We start from the raw sequence: 19,095 nt of genomic DNA on the forward strand, positions 1-19,095 counted from the left end.
GAAAAACTCACCAAAAAAAAGAACAAGAGGCAGTACTGACGGCTATGGACCTAATCAGTACAGATATTGATAATATGTCAGATCTAGAGTTCAGAATGATGATTCTCAAGGTGCTAGTTGGGCTCGAGAAAGGCATGGAAGATATAAGAGAAACCCTGCCTGGAGAAATAAAACCCCTTTCTGGAGAAATAAAAGAACTAAAATCTAACCAAGCTGAAATAAAAAAGGTATTAATGAGGCACAGTCAAGAATGGAGGCTCTTATTGCTAGGATAAATGAGGCAGAAGAGAGAATTAGTGATATAGAAGACCAAATGATGGGGAATAAAGAAGCTGAGCAAAAGAGCGACAAACAAATATTGGAACAAAAGGAGAGAATTCGAGAGATAAGTGACACCATAAGACAAAACAATATTAGAATAATTGGGGTTCCAGAGAAGAAGAAAGAGAGAGAGGGGGGCAGAAGGTATACTGGAACAAATTATAATAGAGAAATTCCTTAATATGGCAAAGGGAACAAGCATCAAAATCCAAGAGGGACAGAGAACCCCCCTCAAAATCAATAAAAATGGGTCCACACCCCATCATCTTAGCGACAAAGAGAAAATCCTGAAAGCAGCTTGGGACAAGAAGTCTGTAACATACAATGGTAGAAATATTAGATTGGCAGCAGACTTATCTACAGAGACCTGGCAGGCCAGAAAGAACTGGCATGATATATTCAGAGCACTAAAGGAGGAAAATATGCAGCCAAGAATACTATATCCAGCTAGGCTATCATTGAAAACATGAGAGATAAAAGAGATAAAAAGAGATAAAAGAGATAAAAAGCCTCCAGAACAAACAAAAACTAAAAGAATTTACAAACACCAAACCAGCCCTACAGAAAATATTGAAAGTGGTCCTCTAAGCAATGAGAGAGCCTAAAAATGGCCCAGAAAGGAACAGAGACAATATACAGTAACAGTCACCTTACAGGCAATACAATGGCACTACATTCATGTCTTTCAATAGTTACCCTGAATGTAAATGGGCTAAGTGTCCCAATCAAATGACAGAGGGTATCAGAATGGATAAAAAACAAAACCCATCCATATGCTGTCTACAAGAAACTCATTTTAGACCCAAAGACACCTCCAGATTTAAAGTGAGGGTGTGGAAAATTATTTACCATGCTAATGGACATCAAAAGAAAACTGGGTGGGCAATCCTTACATCAGATAAATTCGATTTTAAGCCAAAGACTATAATAAGAGATGAGGAAGGACTCAAGGGTCAAGACTCAAAGGGTCTGTCCAACAAGATTTAACAATTTAATTTGCATGCTCCTAACATGCAAGTAGCCAACTATATAAACCAATTAATTACAAAATCAAAGAAACACATTGACAATAATATAATAATAGTAGGGGACTTTAGCACCCCCGGCTCACTGAAATGGACAGATCATGCAAGCAAAAATCAACAAGGAAATAAAGGCCTTAAATGACACACTGGACCAGATGGACATCACAGATATAAACAGAACATTCCCTCCCAAAGCAACAGAATACACATTCTTCTCTAGTGCACACGGAACATTCTCCAGAATAGATCACATCCTGGGTCACAAAGCAGGTCTCAACCAGTACCAAAAGATTGGGATCATTCCCTGAATATTTTCAGACGACAATGCTCTGAAGCTAGAACTCAAGCACAAGAGGAAAGTTGAGAAGAACTCAAATACATGGAGGCTAAAGAGCATCCTACTAAAGAATGAATGGGTCAACCAGGAAATTAAAGAAGAATTAAAAAAACTCATGGAAATAAATGATAATAAAAACACAACTGTTCAAAATCTGTGGGACACAGCAAAGGTGGTCCTGAGAGGAAAGCATATAGCCATACAAGCCTTTCGCAAGAAACAAGAAAGGTCTCAAGTACACAACCTAACCCTACACCTAAAGGAGCTGGAGAAAGAACAGCAAAGAAAGCCTAAACCCAGCAGCAGAAGAAAAATAATAAAGATCAGAAGAGAAGTCAATGAAATAGAAACAAACAAACAAACCCAACAGTATAACAAATCAACAAAACTAGGAGCTGGTTGCTTGAAAGAATTAATAAGATTGATAAACCCCTGGCCAGACTTATCAAAAAGAAAAGAGAAAGGACCCAAATAAATAAAATCATGAATGAAAGAGGAGAGATCACAACCAACACCAAAGAAATACAAGCAATTATAAGAACATATTATGAGCAACTATACACCAGCAAATTTGACAATCTGGAAGAAATGGATGCATTCCTAGAGACATATAAACTACCAACACTGAATCAGGAAGAAATAGAAAACCTGAACAGACCCATAACCAGTAAGGAGATTGAAGCAGTCATCAAAAACCTCCCCCCCCAAAAAAGCCCAGGGACAGACAGCTTCCCAGGGGAATTCTACCAAATAGTTAAAGAAAAATTAATATATATTCTCTTGAAACGGTTCCAAAAAATAAAAACGGAAGGAAAACTTCCAAACTCATTTTATGAGGCCAGCATTACCTTGATCCCCAAACCAGATAAAGACCCCATCCAAAAAGAGAATTACAGACCAATATCCTTGATGAACACAGATGTGAAAATTCTCACCAAAATACTAGCCAATAGGATCCGATAGTACATTAAAAGGATTATTCACCACAACCAAGTGGGAGTTATTCCTGGGCTGCAAGGTTGGTTCAACATCTGCAAATCAATCAATGTGATACAATACATTAATAAAAGAACAAACAAGAACCATATGATATTCTCAGTAGATGCTGAAAAAGCATTTGACAAATTACATCATCCTTTCTTGATCAAAACTCTTAAAGGTGTAGGAATAGAGGGTACATTCCTCAATATCATCAAAGCCATCTATGAAAAACCCACAGTGAATATCATTCTTGATGGGGAAAAACTGAGAGCTTTTCTGCTAAGATCAGGAACATGGCAGGGATGTCCACTAGCACCACTGCTATTCAACATAGTACTAGACATTCTAGCCTCAGCAATCAGACAACAAAAAGAAATTATAGGCATCTGAATCAGCAAAGAAGAAGGCAAACTCTCACTCTTTGCAGATGATATGATACTTTATGTGGAAAACCCAAAAGACTACACTCCAAAACTGCTAGAACTCATAAAGGAATTCAGTAAAGTGTCAGGATATAAAACCAATGCACAGAAATCAGTTGCATTTCTATACACCAACAGCAAGACAGAATAAGGAGATATTAAGGAGACACCCCCACTTACAATTGCACCCCAAACCATAAGATACCTAGGAATAAACCTAACAAAGGAGGCAAAGAATCTGTACTCAGAAAACTATAAAGTACTCATAAGAAATTGAGGAAGACACAAAGAAATGGAAAAGCTTTCCATGTTCATGGATTGGAAGAACAAATATTGTGAAAATGTCTATGCTACCTAAAGCAATCTATACATTTAATGCAATCCCTGTCAAAATACCAACAATTTTTTTTTTCAAAGAAATGGGACAAATAATCCTAAAATTTATATGGAACCAGAAAAGACCCCGAATAGCCAGAGGAGTGTTGAAAGAGAAAGCCAAAGTTGGTGGCATCACAATCCAGACTTCAAAGCTCTATTACAAAGCTGTCATCATCAAGACAGTATGGTAGTGGCACAAAAATAGACACACAGATCCAGAAATAGACCCTCAACTCTATGGTCAACTAATCTTCAACAAAGCAGGAAAGAATGTCTAAGGGAAAAAAGACAGTCTCTTCAACAAATAGTGTTGGGAAAATTGGACAGCCACATGCAGAAAAATGAAACCAGACCATTTCCTTACACCACACACAAAAATAGACTCAAAATGGATGAAAGACTTCAATGTGGGACAGGAATCCATCAAAATCCTTGAGGAGAACACAGGCAGCAACCTCCTTGACCTCAGGCACAGCAACTTCCTCCTAGAATCATCGCCAAAGGTAAGGGAAGCAAGGGCAAAAATGAACTACTGCGACCTCATCAAGATCAAAAGCTTTTGCACACCAAGGATACAGTCACAAACCAAAAGACAACTGACAGAATAGGAGAAGATATTCACAAACGACATATCAGATAAAGGGCTAGTATCCAAAATCTATAAAGAACTTATCAAACTCAACACCCAAAGAACAAATAATCCAATCAAGAAATGGGCAGAGGACATGAACAGACATTTCTGCAAAGGAGACATCCAGATGGCCAACAGACATATGAAAAAATGCTCAACATCACTCAGCATCAGGGAAATACAAATTAAAACCACAATGAGATACCATCTCACACCAGTCAGAATGGCTAAAACTAACAAGTCAGGAAATGACAGACATTGGAGAGGATGCAGAGAAAGGGGAACCCTTCTACACTGTTGGTGGAAATGTAAGCTGGTGCAGCCACTCTGGAAAACAGTATGGAGGTTCCTCAAAAAGTTGGAAATAGGGCTACCCTATGACCCAGCAATCACACTACTGGGTATTTACCCTAAAGATACAAATGTAGTGATTTGAAGGAGCATGGGCACCGGAATGTTTATAGTAACAATGTCTGCAATAGCCAAACTATGGAAAGAACCTAGATGTCCATCAACAGATGAATGGATAAAGAAGATGTCTCTCTCTCACACACACACACACACACACACACACACACACACACACACACAATGGAATGCTATGCAGCCATCAAAAGAAATGAAATCTTGCCATTTGCAAGGACATGGATGGAACTAGAGGGTATTATGATGAGCAAAATATGTCAATCAGAGAAAGACAATTATTATAGGATCCCTCTGATATGAGGAATTTGAGAGGCAGAGTGGGGGGTCTAGGGGGTAGGGAAGGAAAAAATGAAACAAGATGGGATCAGGAAAGAGAAAAACCCTAAGAGTCTCTTAATCTCACAAAACAAATTGAGGGCTGCTGTGGGGAGGGGGTGTATGGAGAGGGTGGTTGGGTTATGGACATTGGGGAGGGTATGTGAAATGGTGAGTGCTGTGAAGTGTTTAAGCCCGATGATTCATAGACCCATACCCCTGGGGCAAATAATACATTATATGTTAATAAAAATAATTAATAAAAGAAAAGAAAATGAAATAAAATATTTTTTAAAAATTAAAATTTCCTATTCCAAATATTCCACAACTTTTTAGTAGGGACAATTTTGATGCTGTTTCCCAGTTGCATCTATAGTTCATCTTTGTCATCTAATGAAAAATGTTTATAAGAAGTAATAATTTAGGAGATATATATATTCTCTACAGTCTTCCTGCAGAGCACAAAATAGTCACTTTCTGACTGCTTATCATTTTAATGGCGCTTGATATATGCTGTGTAGCTGTACTGTAAGACAAATCTACTTTCCACAAAACAGCCCTTTATTTTACTAGACTGACTTGGAGCTAACCCCATCCTGAATATAACCACAGACACTCACAAGAAACAAACAAACAAAAAAACACTTCAAAACGCCATCCCTTATTACATATAACACATCTTATACAAGTGATCTTTTTTCAAAATTGCGGTTAAAAAAAAAAGTAACAGAATTTATCGTCCTAACCATTTTTATATTTAAATGTACAGTATAGTGTTAACTATATGCACATTTTTGTGCAACAGATCTCTAGAACTTTTTCATCTTGCAAAACAGAGACCTGAACCCACTGAACCTCTCTATTCTCCCTCCCTGTAGCTCAGGCAACCACGGTTCTACTTTCTAAGAGTTTGATTACTTTAGATACCTCATAAAAGTGGAATCATGCAGTTTTGTCTCTCTGAAACTTGGCTTTTTTCACAGAACCTAATGTCCTCCAGATTCACCCATGTGGTAGTGTGTGCTAGGATTTCCTTGTTTTTTTAAGGCTGAATAATATCCCCTTGTATGGCAATACTATGTTTTCTTTATCCGTTCATCCATTAATGGACCTCTTTGCTATAGTCAATATGATGAACATGGTGTGAAATACCCATGCCATCTTTTTAAAAATTAAACTTAAAGTAATATGTATATTTATTAAGTTTTGGGAAAATATAAAATAAAATGGAGGGAGAAAATGACCTTCACTTAGCCTCCTTTTTCTTTCTTCTATTCCCTTTCCTGCCTTTCCCTTGACCCATTTTCCCCTTCTTCCTGCCTTGGCCTACTCTTCTCCATCCCTTCTTCTGTTTTCCTTATCTTCTTTTTTTCCTTCTATATTGCCTTGCATCTCCCCCAGCACCCTAAATGTCCTCTTCCTGAAGTCCAGCTGTCATGGAGATAGGCTCTTTTGCCCTTCTCTGCCTACCTCCCTCATAATCAGAATGGCATTCCTTTTCCTCACTGTATTTTTCTAGATAAGTCTAAGTAGCATATTTTTAAGTGAATTATATTCATTACTGACTGATTAGGAGCCAGAGCTTTACTTCAAAGAACCAGAAGAGTTACTTCAAGTCCTCACAGAGCTGGAAGAGCAGAATCTAACTTTGGTACAATATTCCCAAGATGTAGATGAAAATCTTGAAGATGTAAATAAAAGAGAAAAACTTATACAGGATAAAATGTAAGTTATTAAGAACAAGTAGATTTATTCCATTAAGCAGACTCTAACCTGAGACAGATTCCTTCTTATTCCTAAGTGAACCTTCCTCAGGCTCTCTCTGGATTTAGGGTGGGATTTTTATTAATAGTAACTTAAATTATAGGGTATAAAATGTAGAAGTTATATTTACACAGAATAGACTTTCATTTTAGTCTCTACTTCCTTTTACTTGTCAAAATATCTTCCTAACTAGCAAAAATAAAAGGTAGTTTGAAAGATTATAAAGAATTAAAAGGTACTGTCTTAATTTTTTTCTTATTGAAATAGAGTTGACACACGTGTTACATTAGTTTCAGGCATACAGCACAGTGATCCCACAACTCATTAGGTTTTGTTTGGGGCAGTTTTCACTCTACCATCCAATGAATCAAATCAGGCTTTGGATGATAATCCTAATCTATGCATTTTTCCCTGGTATGACTCTCAACAAAGTTATGTGCCTCAAATATTATAGCATTTTATAATGTACATATGTAGAGAGAGCTGGCCTCTCATAAAAGGGATTTCTGTCAGGGGAAGGAGGCTGGATTTGATGACTCACAAAGCCACTTCCGTAAAATTTTATATAATTGGAAGGAATATTGGAAGCTACTGGCAAATAGCTTCGAATTGCAGAGACTAAATGTGTTTATCTACCCATTATAAAAATGTGTAAAGCCTCTTTAGGAAGTTTTCTGGGGCAAAAGATGGCAGTCTTTTCAAACAGTGGGTGAAACTACGCTGAACTTTGGAACAAATTAACTTACTCAAAAGTTAAAACCCTACAAATCATGATTTTATAGCCACCCCATTACCACTAGTGTATCCTTTTCACCCTTGTATCCTCTCCCCCAATCCTTACCACATATGGTGCTCTCACCCTGACATATATGAGTTTTGGGGACGATGTGGTAGGTTGGGCAGGAAAAGCACTGTCAGAACAGAATCTATCTCTAGATCACATCACAACTCGGCTTCCTGACACATCATCTCTGCTGTTATTTGGAGGGTTTCAGAGGAACCACAGGAAGAAAATGCTTCCTGGTGGAAGTTAAAGGCAGTATTTATGAATTTACTATTCTCATTTTACCTGAAAAGTTGCATGTAATTTGACGAAGTCTTAAACTACGAACTTGTGTTTGGCTTGCTAGACATAGGATGTTGATACATGATATGGAAAGTGTTGAAAGTCCTGATTGATGATTTATTTCTAAACCAGAAATTACAGACAAGGGTCTCTTTCTTCTTTTGCCATAGAAATAGCAACATAGAGTTTCTTCTGAAGCACAAGGAAATGCTTAAGGCTAGCTGTGAGAGAGAAGAGGAAAAAGCAGCAGAACTGGAATTAAGGTCCAGGCTATTTAGTTTTGGAGAATTTCAGTCAGACACTCAGGTAATCCTTCTTTGCCTATGGTAATTTTATTTTGGCTCATATTAATAATAATGTGCATTCCCTGTCCACTAAGCATTGGAGTGGGGAGTTAAAGCACACCACAAATCCTAGGCTGATGACAGAGGCAGAAAACCAGTTTGGGATTATCATATCAGTATGCAATAATCAATTTACAGAGTAGAAAGCATTCAAATTGGCAATGGGACTCTCTTAAAATGTTGCTCTAATTATTACAAGATCTGATACTGACCTTTCCCCCCCATAGATACATTTCTTTTAGAGTGTATATACATGAAGTAGTTCATTGCTTATGACCATTTTGATAGTAATTTGAAGAGCAAATAATTAACAGGGGAAGCACTGAATCAAAACTGAATGGAGTATCTGCCCAGCACTGAGCCTCTAACAGATTTTGGCTTCTCTTGCATATGTAGATCCATTATTGGAGCCCCTGTGACACACATTTATGTACTATTTACCTGCACATCTCTCCCAGCTGGGTGCAAATCCCTTCAGGGCAGGGACTGTATGAGTCTTCCTAGTTAGATATGTTAAGTGTCCCTATAAAGTAGGTGCTCAATAAATGTTTGTTGAATGAATGATTAGTTTCTAGACCCACAACAAATTCCCACTAGCATTGATTTCCTTGTAAAAAATCTCAAATGAACCAGGTGGTGGGTATTAGAGAGGGCACGGATTGCATGGAGCACTGGGTGTGGTGCAAAAACAATGAATACTGTTATGCTGAAAATAAATAAATAAATAAATAAATAAATAAAAATAAAAGTAAATTTTTTTTAAATCTGAGAAACAAAAACAGAATACAATGATAAACTATGAAAAAAATCTCAAATGAAATAAAAATTCAAATCTCATCTGTGAGGCTAATAAAACATTTATGGTTATGAACTTGATTTTCAAACAAAAGTAGATTTGGGGGAATTCACTCAGAAGACTGTCCTCCCTAACCATAGGATGGGTAAGGTTACATGACTCATTTTACATAAACTCATTTTACATAAACTCGGGTTTATGACTGGTTCACACACACATAGAGTAAGTGGTAGAGTAAGTATCCTGAGTTAGGAGGGAAAGGGGTCATGCACTGCTAGAGTACAAAGTGTGATGACAGCCACGTTTCAGTTCTTCAGTTTTGGCTTTTTCTAAACCTTGTGTGTGGTAAAATATATGTAACAGAATTTACCATTTAACCATTCTAAGTGTACAGTTAAGGGACATTAGGTATATCTGCAGTGTTGGGTAACCATCACCACCATCTATTTACAGAATTTTTCATTATCCCAAATAGAAACTCTGTATCCATTAAACAATCTTCCTGGCCTCTGGAAATTTTTATCCTACTTTCTGTCTCTATAAATTTGCCTATTTTTAGATATTTCACATAAATGGAATCATACAATAGTTGTCCTTTTGTGCCTGGCTTCTTTCACTTAGCATCATGTTTTCAAGGTTCATCCATGCTGTAGCATGCGTCAGAATTTAATTGCTTTTAGGGCTGAATAATATTCTACTGTATTTACATTCCACATTCTGTTTATCCATTTCTCTGCTGATGAACGTTTGGGGTACTTCCACCCTTCAATTGTTTTAAATAATTCTGAAGCTGACTGACACAAAAAAATGTCAGATAAATATCAGCGATGTTTCACCCTCCCCCAACCAAATCCCCTTCACTCAAGTTTAGGAGAGCTATATAAAACAGTAACATTTTCAATACTCTTAAATGTCAAGGCAATTGGATCCCTAAACACAATAGGTAGAATTGATCTGAAAATCACTTTTTAAAAGATAAATTTGGGTCACAAGTATAATTTTGGTATTCAAGTATAGCACAGTCTGGGGAAATAGGCCTAATAATTCATAGTGTGTCCTAGAGATGTGAAATGCTAGTGTGGAAAAGGGGGTACAGAGCAGTAAAGTTGACAGGGGAAAAATATTCTTAGAATCACTCCCATTCTTTCAGATGGGCAAAACATAATCCTTTATGAGTAAACAGTTTTATCTAATTTTGATATTCATAAATCATCATACTTTGGATTTGTAATGATAAAATCAGTATTTTATTCATTCTAAACTTCCACACTCCTAACTACTTAATCCCTAAAAACATTTTTGATTCGATATTTTACTTTTTTTTTTTTTAAGATTTTATTTATCTGAGAGAGAGAGAGAGAAGCACGAGATGAGGAGGGTCAGAGGGAGAAGCGGACTTCCTGCTGAGCCAGGATCTGGATGTAGGACTCTGATCCTGGGACTCCAGGATCTTGACCTGGAGACACTTAATGAAGACAGGCACTTTAACCAATAGAGCCACCCCAGGCATCCTTAATATTTTAAAATAAAATTTAAAATTCAAATATAATGTAATATTGAAAAGCACATAAATTATAAGGTAATTATAAATTATCTCTTAGGAAATTTCCTCACAGTGAATATACTCATGTAACACCCCTCCACCCTGGATTAGGGAATAGATCACTATAACACACCTCAGAAGCCTCCCTCACGCCCCCTTTCCTGTCTCTGCTATCCCTCACAATCCTACTGGTCACAATCCTGACTTCTCTTACCATCCATTAGCTTTCATGTTTTGAACTTTATTTAAATGGAATCATGTAGTATGTCTGGCTTCTCTTTCTCAAAATTGTATTTGTGAGATTCATCCACGTTATTTGGTGTAGCAGTTATATTTTCATTGAACATGAAATGGAATGTAAGCTACTGCACAATCTGCAGGATGTATTAATCTCTTCTTTCTTCCTTTCAAACAGGGAGCTGATCTAGTTCAATTGGGAGTTATTTGCAGTCAGCACACAGGCTTGAACTACAAAAACTTAAAATGACAGAGACAGCTCCTGCTCCTATCCAAATTTGATATAATCACTCCTAAACATCACTCTGGTCAGATCACTTCCCATTCACTGTTGGAAGGCATCCAGTCCTTACTCCTCCCAGCTTCCGGTCTCCTACAATTTCGGCCCACTCTACCTCTCCAAGGGGGAGAGCGCCTCCCATCTTTTGCAGCCTCCCGGGCAGGCCCTCCTTTGAGGGAATCTGGGCTGCGTCTGCCATCTAGTGGCAGCTCCGGAGATTGGACACTTTTCACTCCTCTGTCATCAGAAGGCCTGTACTATGAGCTCCCTTTTTCCTTCGCCTTTTGCTCTGTTGGGCTACACCATCAATCTTTCTCATACATGAGTATTTATTCCTTAACCTCATTCCCTGATCCTATTTTTTCTGCTGTTCTTACCTTGTTATCTTAAGAAAACATCTTTGTCTTTTCCTTTCCTGTTTCACAAGAACTTTAAAAAAAAAAAAAAGGGGCATTCTGGAAAGACATCTGAAAGGCTACTGCTCATCTACTCCTAAAACTCTAAAACTCTTTAAGTTCAAGTTTAAGCTCTTTAGTGTTCAAGAGCTCTCCTTCAGAAATTTTCATTAACTACTAACCATTCTTATTAAAGTTGCTTTTTTCTCAGAACCAGGGTTCAAAATATTTTTAAAAATAGGACTCCCACTGCAGCAAAATTGTTTTTACATACCCAATACACACTTCTCCATGATGGGTAGGTTGCTTTTATTTTCCTTTTATAGTTTTCTGTATTTCTAAAGTTTTCTAAAAGGAATACACTGAAATAAATAGGAAATATAATAAATGTTATGTAGAAAGGGAGAGCAAAAAAGAGTTTTATGGCAAACAGGCCTTTTGCCTTTTTCTTTTAATAATATTACTTTGTGCTTCTCCCAGTTTTCTAAAAGGACCATTTTTTTAAAGTTTTGAATTTTAATTCCAGTAAACAAAGTTTTTATCAGACATATAAAAAGGAGCATGTTTTATATATAAACGGGAAACACATAAGTGTCAGAGAAGAAAGGGGGTGCTTAGTGGTAAACAGTACCATCAGAAAGGTGGTTAAACCAGGAAGTGGGAAAGAAAAGCTGTTGGAAGTAAACTATTACTAACAGGTCTTGACTTGTAATTAAGTGTTGGTGGCTCTGTAAGGAGACTGTGATTCCAGGAGGGGTTTCTCATGGCTCCTGGAGCCACATCTGTCTCCAGTGTTATTTGTTGTTGGCTTCATGATGATTCTCATCTTCTTGAGCAGAAGCAGGAATTGAGGCAGGAGGCTACCTGGAGAACGATTTACTTTGCCCAGCAGTTTATTGAGATCCTCTTAACTGCGAATGCCAAATTCACGGTGGAGAAAGAGGCTGAGAGTTTTTTGGTCCCGAAACACGTTACCTACCAGCTCGAGCGTATCTACCAACAGTTAAGACGGCGCAGTGGCCAGGTACAGGGATCAGCAAGGTTTGGCCCAAGCGTCTGCTTAGATCAGAATACTGCAACGGCTTTGCAATGGCAAGAGTGAAAATTAAACTCCTTGAAAGACGTTGTAGGTCAGCCTGGCAATCTGTTTGCTTGTAACTTTTTTTTTCCTCTGAGAATGCATTCAGTCATTTATTCAGCAAACATTTATTAAGTGCACAGTTATGAACAAGGTGCTGCTTTAGGTATAAATGTAAACATAAGAAATAACTCCTACCCTCCGGGTGCTTACAGTGTAGAAGGGGAAATAAGGCAAGTATGCAAATAGCTTTCATACAGGATGACTGTAGTTTCAGCAATGAATAGTAAGTGCAAAAGAAAACAAAACAAAACACGAAAGCTCATCCGCTGTGTTGCAAGGAAATGCACTAGCTTGGCAAAAAACAAAAAGGATTTAAAATGTATATATACGTTGCCTCTACCTGAATGCTCACAGAATCAGATACACAAAAACTCTCAAGCAAAAAGATACTGTCATACTAAAATTGCTTTTTATACCTAGACTGCAATATCTTTAACAGAAAATAGTCCAAGATGTTACTACAGTATATATTGCTGCTGTATTTTCTCACCGTTCTATGTTATATTGAAGTTATTTAAAGATTATTTATTAGAGCGAGAGAGAACATGAGCGGGGGAAGGGGCAGAGGGAGGAGAGAGACAAGCAGACTTCCTGTTGAGCAGGGAGCCTGCCCTGCAGCACGTGGGCTCAATCTCAGGACTCTGAGATCATGGCCTGGGCTGAAGTCAGGCCCTTAACTGACTGAGCCACCCAGGAACCCCCATTAAAGTTTTTCTTTTAAAAAGGAAGTATGCAGTAGCATATAAGAGCCTTTTCATTGTTAAGATAGTAAAATGGAATTTTACATTTATTGAATGAACAAGAAAATAGTGATGAGATGTTATGTTTTCTGTTCCCTTTTTCTTTTCAATCTCAGGAAAAACTGATAGACTCTCTTAGTAAAAAAATTAATCAAGTATACAGAGTCTGCATTGGAGATGCTGATGTTGGCAGCCTCAACCCAGTTCAAAAGCTGGTAAAAGTAGAGTCTCGCCTGGTAGAACTGAGTGATCTCATTGAATCCATGCCCAAAGAAAATGTGGAGGCAATTGAGAGGATAAAACAGAAAGAACGGCGGCAAAAGTACAGTCAATGTCTTATGATAGAAGTGTAGTGACCAACTTAATGAGATGAGAAACGATCTTTGCTGGGATTCCACAACACTGAGCAAGCCCCTATTACATGGCGAGGATCACGATAAAGATGCAGTAGACCCAAACCCTGACATGCCCTTCTCAGAGCGACTACTTAATGTGGAAGACACACTTGTCAAATATTCTTATGAAATAATGTGTCATTACCAATAATGAGCATTGTGAAGAAGAGTTCACTGGGGCAACTGATCTAGTTTGAGATGGATAAAGGGTCATTTTAGTTTGAAAAAAAAAAAAAAAGGATTTTCAGAATGAGTATTCACTACTTTTATTTTTTGAAGAGGTATCTCTTGTACTTGTAGTGGAGGGTCCAAAGTGTAGAATTAGGAGCCCTTCACTGCAAGACTTTATAAAAGAATTGTTTGAAAGTCAAGAGCCATGCAATGAGGGTTTTTCTTAGTGCATAACTAGCAACACTTACACACAGCATCTACACATTTACTCATTCATTCCTCAAGACAACTTCATGAGAATTATCAACCCCGGAACAGCACCCTCTCCTCACCCCGACATACCCACATCCTTGCCTACCGGCCTTTCCAGGACAATGTACTGATTTATAAACTTCTATATCGAGTTAAATAAGGATAACTACCTTTGAGGAAATAATTATAAATACATGATCCCTAGTATAATGTAGCATGTAGAGAATGCTTATAGGTGGACTATTGTTCCTGTCATAACAATAATAACAAACAAAGTTAAGAGGCAGACTAGCACTATGGCTGACCTGCTTGGCTTCAATGCAGGTTCTGCCATTTACAACTTCTGTGACCTTAGGCAGGGTAAATAACCTCTCATAAGTCTCAGTTTATCTGTAAAATGGCAGTAATAATGGCACTTATCTCATAGGGTTTGTGCTTGGCACATAGTAAGTATTCAAATCTTAAGCATTAATGTTAGATATTTTGTAGTGCTTACTGGTTGGTATATGGGGGATATTGTTTTTCCCATATCAGAACAAAGTCCAGAATATATTAAGGTGATCCTGATGGGATTTTATTAAATATAAAGCAAAAATTTTTTTTACAAAAAATGCCTCCTTCTGTAAGATGACCTATGACCAATTACATTAACAGCACTTGCATCTTTTCTGCAGTCAGAAATATATTCTCACTGAATTGTAATTGCAACTTATTTTCAGTTGTGATGTATGAACCTAGTTCTGATTGTTTATCCTTCTTATCAAAAAGAGAATTTTGTTTTTCCCAAGTACATAACACCTAATTTTGCATAAAAAATGTTCAGTAAATGTCATGCTTTTAACTGTGTAAATCTATAAAACAGCTATCACTTACTGAGGGTCTGTTCTGCACCAGGCATTCACCTGGACAGTTAACATGGGTCATTTCATTTAATTTTATCCTCACAACAACCCTGAAGAGAACAAGGAAAAATGCATTTCTTGGTCTTAATTTCAGGATACCATTGAGAAAGATTAACTGGAAAAGTACACTTTTGTGGTAACTCATTGAACTGTATACACTGTGGTTTGTGCACTTTTCTGTACACTATACTAAAAAGGCTAATGGGGGGTCTGGGTGTTAATTCAAGAGGCCTTGTACACATTAACTGTAGAGTGCTAAAATGTAAGTGGGGTAACAAGAAGGCTTTGCTGAGGTGCTTGTTCTAGACCAAGATCTGGGTAGATTTTAATTCTTCAAAATGGTGACAAGCAGTTTTCTCCCATTTTAACACAAATGGGATCTGTTGCTGAGATTTCACTGGAATATTCAAATGTCATAGCATGGGTGAAGGTGAATTATGTGAGCTTTTAGGGAGATTTTATAATATTTAGGTAGTCTATTACCCAAAAATAATACAGGTCTTTTTTTTACTTTCTGTGATTTATAGTTACAAGAATGTCTTCCTTTTTTGACAGGTTACGTGAAGAGAAAATGAAAGAAAAACAAAAACACCAGGAGGAAAGGCTAAGAGCTGCTCTGGAAAGAGCAGTAGCACAACCGAAGAAAAAGGTTTGTGTTTTGTTACCAATAGGTCCAGCTCTATCAATATGTGAGTGCTTCTGTGGTATAAAAACAAAATACCTAATTCATGTAATTTATCCAGCTTTGATTGGTCTCTCCCTGATTCCTTGTTACTTGGAGGATAATTCAAATTTCTGGGTCTACGGTTCTCCATTAGACTCACTTTTTTTTAGTCTCACTTTCTTCCCCTCTCCTCTGTTCTTTAGCTCCTGGTTCATGAAGCCCGATAATTTTTTTTTTTTAATTATTTGAATAGGTAATAACAAGCATACGGCTCAAAGATCAAAAAATACATTAAGATTTAGTGGAAATAAGTCATCCCTTTCCCCTCCCTGGATGCAACATCTTAAAGTTTCATCTGCATCCTTCTGGAAATATTCTATGTATTTATGTATATCTTCTCCTTCTTACATGTAATAGCCATGAACCCTGCTTCTTTCAATCAACAATGTAGACAGCAAATCCAGAGAACTGCATATAATTGGGAGGGTCTTCTAATCCTCACTTTGTGAAAAATAATGAGATTAATAGTTGATGTTAAAATGATTTACCCAGAGTCGCTTTAGATTTAGCAGCAGGTTCAGCACCAGAAGTCAAAGTTCTTCATATTGCAAGATTACCTAACCAATAAGAAGCATGGGATTAAGCAGTCACTGAGTACATGGGGTCCATGACTTCCCACTGGGTATGGAGGGCCTTGTGTTTCCATATGCCACTCTCCTCTGGGTTAGGGTTTGAAATATACTTGGGGAAGCTGATTTTATGGTTATCTACAAAGCTACTACGGACATTGATTCTTACCACAGTAATAGCTAAACTATGGTGAATGCTTACTGTGTGCCTCATAACCAACTTTTGAGGTAAGTACTTGAAGAAGTTTCTGAAATACAGTAACTGTTAATATACATGTCCAAAGGTGTTGATTATCTTAATTTCATTTAAATCGCATGTCAACTTAAAAAGGGTCTGGCTTCTCTAGTTCAGCTCTTCCTATGAAGACCTGACTTGTCCTCTTTCTCCCAAAGGCAAATTAACCATTCATCACCCTTCCATGTAAACATACTACTATTCACTAAGTTCACCAAATTGAAATGTATTTTTTTTTAAGATTTTTTTTTATTTATCAGAGAGAGAGAGGGAGAGAGCGAGCATAGGCAGACAGAATGGCAGGCAGAGGCAGAGGCAGAGGGAGAAGCAGGCTCCCTGCCGAGCAAGGAGCCCGATGTGGGACTCGATCCCAGGATGCTGGGATCATGACCTGAGCCGAAGGCAGCTGCTTAACCAACTGAGCCACCCAGGTGTCCCGAAATGTATTTTTAATAGATCCAGCTTTCCTTCTAGACCATGAGTGAGTTCTTATGACCTTTGTGTCCCCAGTGCCTGGCACACAGAGGTGATTCAATAAATGCTTATTGAATTAGCAGACTAAAAATAAGAGTGAAAACTAAAATGGGAAGAAAAATGATCAGCTGACAATGTACAAAGACCTCTAACAAAAGTTCTTACCAGTCAGGGCACTTGATCATCGGCAAAGTTCTCAGGCAGTATTAATAACAAAGAATACCAAAAGATCATTGAGAGAAAATAACAAAATCTGACATTAAGAAAGAAATTTGGGGATTCCAGTCCCAAAGAACATTTCTGTTAATAAAATGATGGGGAGGACTGCTACTGTTAGTTCTCAAAGGCCAAGAATGTCAAATTCTGCAATGCAGGGTACAGTCTCACATAGTGAGACTGACCCTTTTGAGACACAGTGGAGATATTCCATCAAATCTCATTTTCAGGGACGCCTGGGTGGCTCAGTCATTAACCGTCTGCCTTCAGCTCTGGTCATGATCTCAGGGTCCCGGGACGGGAGTCCCACACTGGGCTCCCTGCTCAGTAGGGAGCTTGCCTCTCCCTCTGCCCTCCCCCCTGCTTGTGTGCATTCTCTCTGTCTCTCAAATAAATAAAATCTTTTTTCAAAAAAATCTCATTTTCAACAGAGTAACTTTCTCATCCATTTCTTTTACACAAATTCAGATATAGAAGCAAAACCAAATAAATACATAAAGGAGGGGGGAAGACTAAAGAAGAAAAATAATTAGTATAATAAACTTGAGCATATGCCCCAGAGAATGAATAGGTACAAATCAAGGGCTTTCCCTAAGCCTCTCCTGGTGGGAACACATCTAAGGGCCATCAGGATTACTAGTGTTGAAGATATACATGGTTTTCTCAAGTTTTTGTCTAACAGAATTTTTAAATGCCAGTCAACTGGTGTTTGCAGAGGAAAATGATCTATCCTAACCAATGGAGGAGAAATTTTGCTATGGCACTAAGAAATGAAATGTTGGCCTCAAACGTGGTGCTTTTCTAGGTCGACCACATCTGAAACATATAGGCTTTTTGATACTAACTAAATCTCCTGACTTTCCCATAAAACCTAACTGCTCTGTCTCCTGCATGCTGTGGTCCTTTATCTGTTACTTAACCCTACCTAGCATGCTGGACGCCCATTAGATCATCAATCCCTATGTAACTGTGATTATTTACTATTTTGAGTCTTGTTATTCCTTGGAAAAATCATGTTAATGTTATTATTTTACTGATGGTTCAACAGAAAATAGTTATGCTAAAAAATATTAAGTATTTTTCTTTTGTTTCAGCTGGGAAGACGACTTGTCTATCGCTCAAAACCTCCATCTGCTAACAAACATGAAATACTTTTAGTCAAGGATACAAGAACAAAATCACTAGAGGATGAATATTTTTTCACTTGAATAGAAGCAGTAAGACATTTATTACCAGAATATTTTAGGCATATTTTGTAGATTTTGGTTTCCATTAATGGCAATATTCTGCCCCATATGCTGGCCTAACCAATTTGAGGATGACCACACTTATTCTAGTGGTTATAGGATTGGGAATGAGAGTTATTTTCCTTTGTTGAAGGCTTTTATTATCATATACTAAGTAAAATTCCATACAGCTGAACATTTTTATCCTTGAGTTGTCCCAGTTGGATACACATCCAAAGTCTACCTTACTATGTGGTGAATGACCGCTAAAGTGCAACAATGGCATTCTCGGACAACTGGGGACTTTAAATGGTCTAATTTGTTTTTAACAGTCCACAGTTCATAGTATATATTTTATCACTGTGGAGAATACATTTTAACAATGTATGATTCTAAATGGTTTTGAGGAGTCTAAAACATAAATGAAAACCACTAGTATATACTCAGAATTTAACTGTGAGCCTGGTTTTTAATTCACATTAAGGAGTTCTGTTCAGAACACTTAATTCTTGCAAGTGAACAAACCATATGCTTTTAGCCTAAATATCAATTCAGTTTCTACTGTGCTCTATATCCACAATCATTTTAGTTTTCAGGTGATGTTTCAATTTTAGCTATAACATGTACATTACTTAGATTATACTGACAGAATTAACATGTAATTTGTTGACTATGTAAAATAAAACAGTATATATTAATTCTAAGAAAATATTAACTTTATGCATGTCAAAAGTTGTTCAAAAATAACTTTAAAAGAGTTGTTTTTAAAAGGTCTCAGTTAATATATAA

General features: G+C 37.3%; 1 protein-coding gene across 1 annotated transcript in view; it reads left to right on the forward strand.

Moving 5' to 3' along the window:
• The window catches only part of CCDC38 (coiled-coil domain containing 38), a 39,623-nt gene extending 21,335 nt beyond the window's left edge, over nt 1-18,288 (forward strand). The window contains exons 11-15 of the mRNA XM_059404453.1: nt 6,410-6,561; nt 7,837-7,972; nt 13,259-13,464; nt 15,418-15,511; nt 18,175-18,288. Of these exons, the coding sequence (XP_059260436.1) occupies nt 6,410-6,561; nt 7,837-7,972; nt 13,259-13,464; nt 15,418-15,511; nt 18,175-18,288 (702 nt within the window). The remainder of the gene's footprint in view (nt 1-6,409; nt 6,562-7,836; nt 7,973-13,258; nt 13,465-15,417; nt 15,512-18,174) is intronic.
• The last annotated feature ends 807 nt before the right edge of the window (nt 18,289-19,095 follow it).

Source organism: Mustela nigripes, chromosome 6 (genome assembly GCF_022355385.1).
Source record: "Mustela nigripes isolate SB6536 chromosome 6, MUSNIG.SB6536, whole genome shotgun sequence".
In the NCBI taxonomy this organism is placed as follows: domain Eukaryota; kingdom Metazoa; phylum Chordata; class Mammalia; order Carnivora; family Mustelidae; genus Mustela; species Mustela nigripes.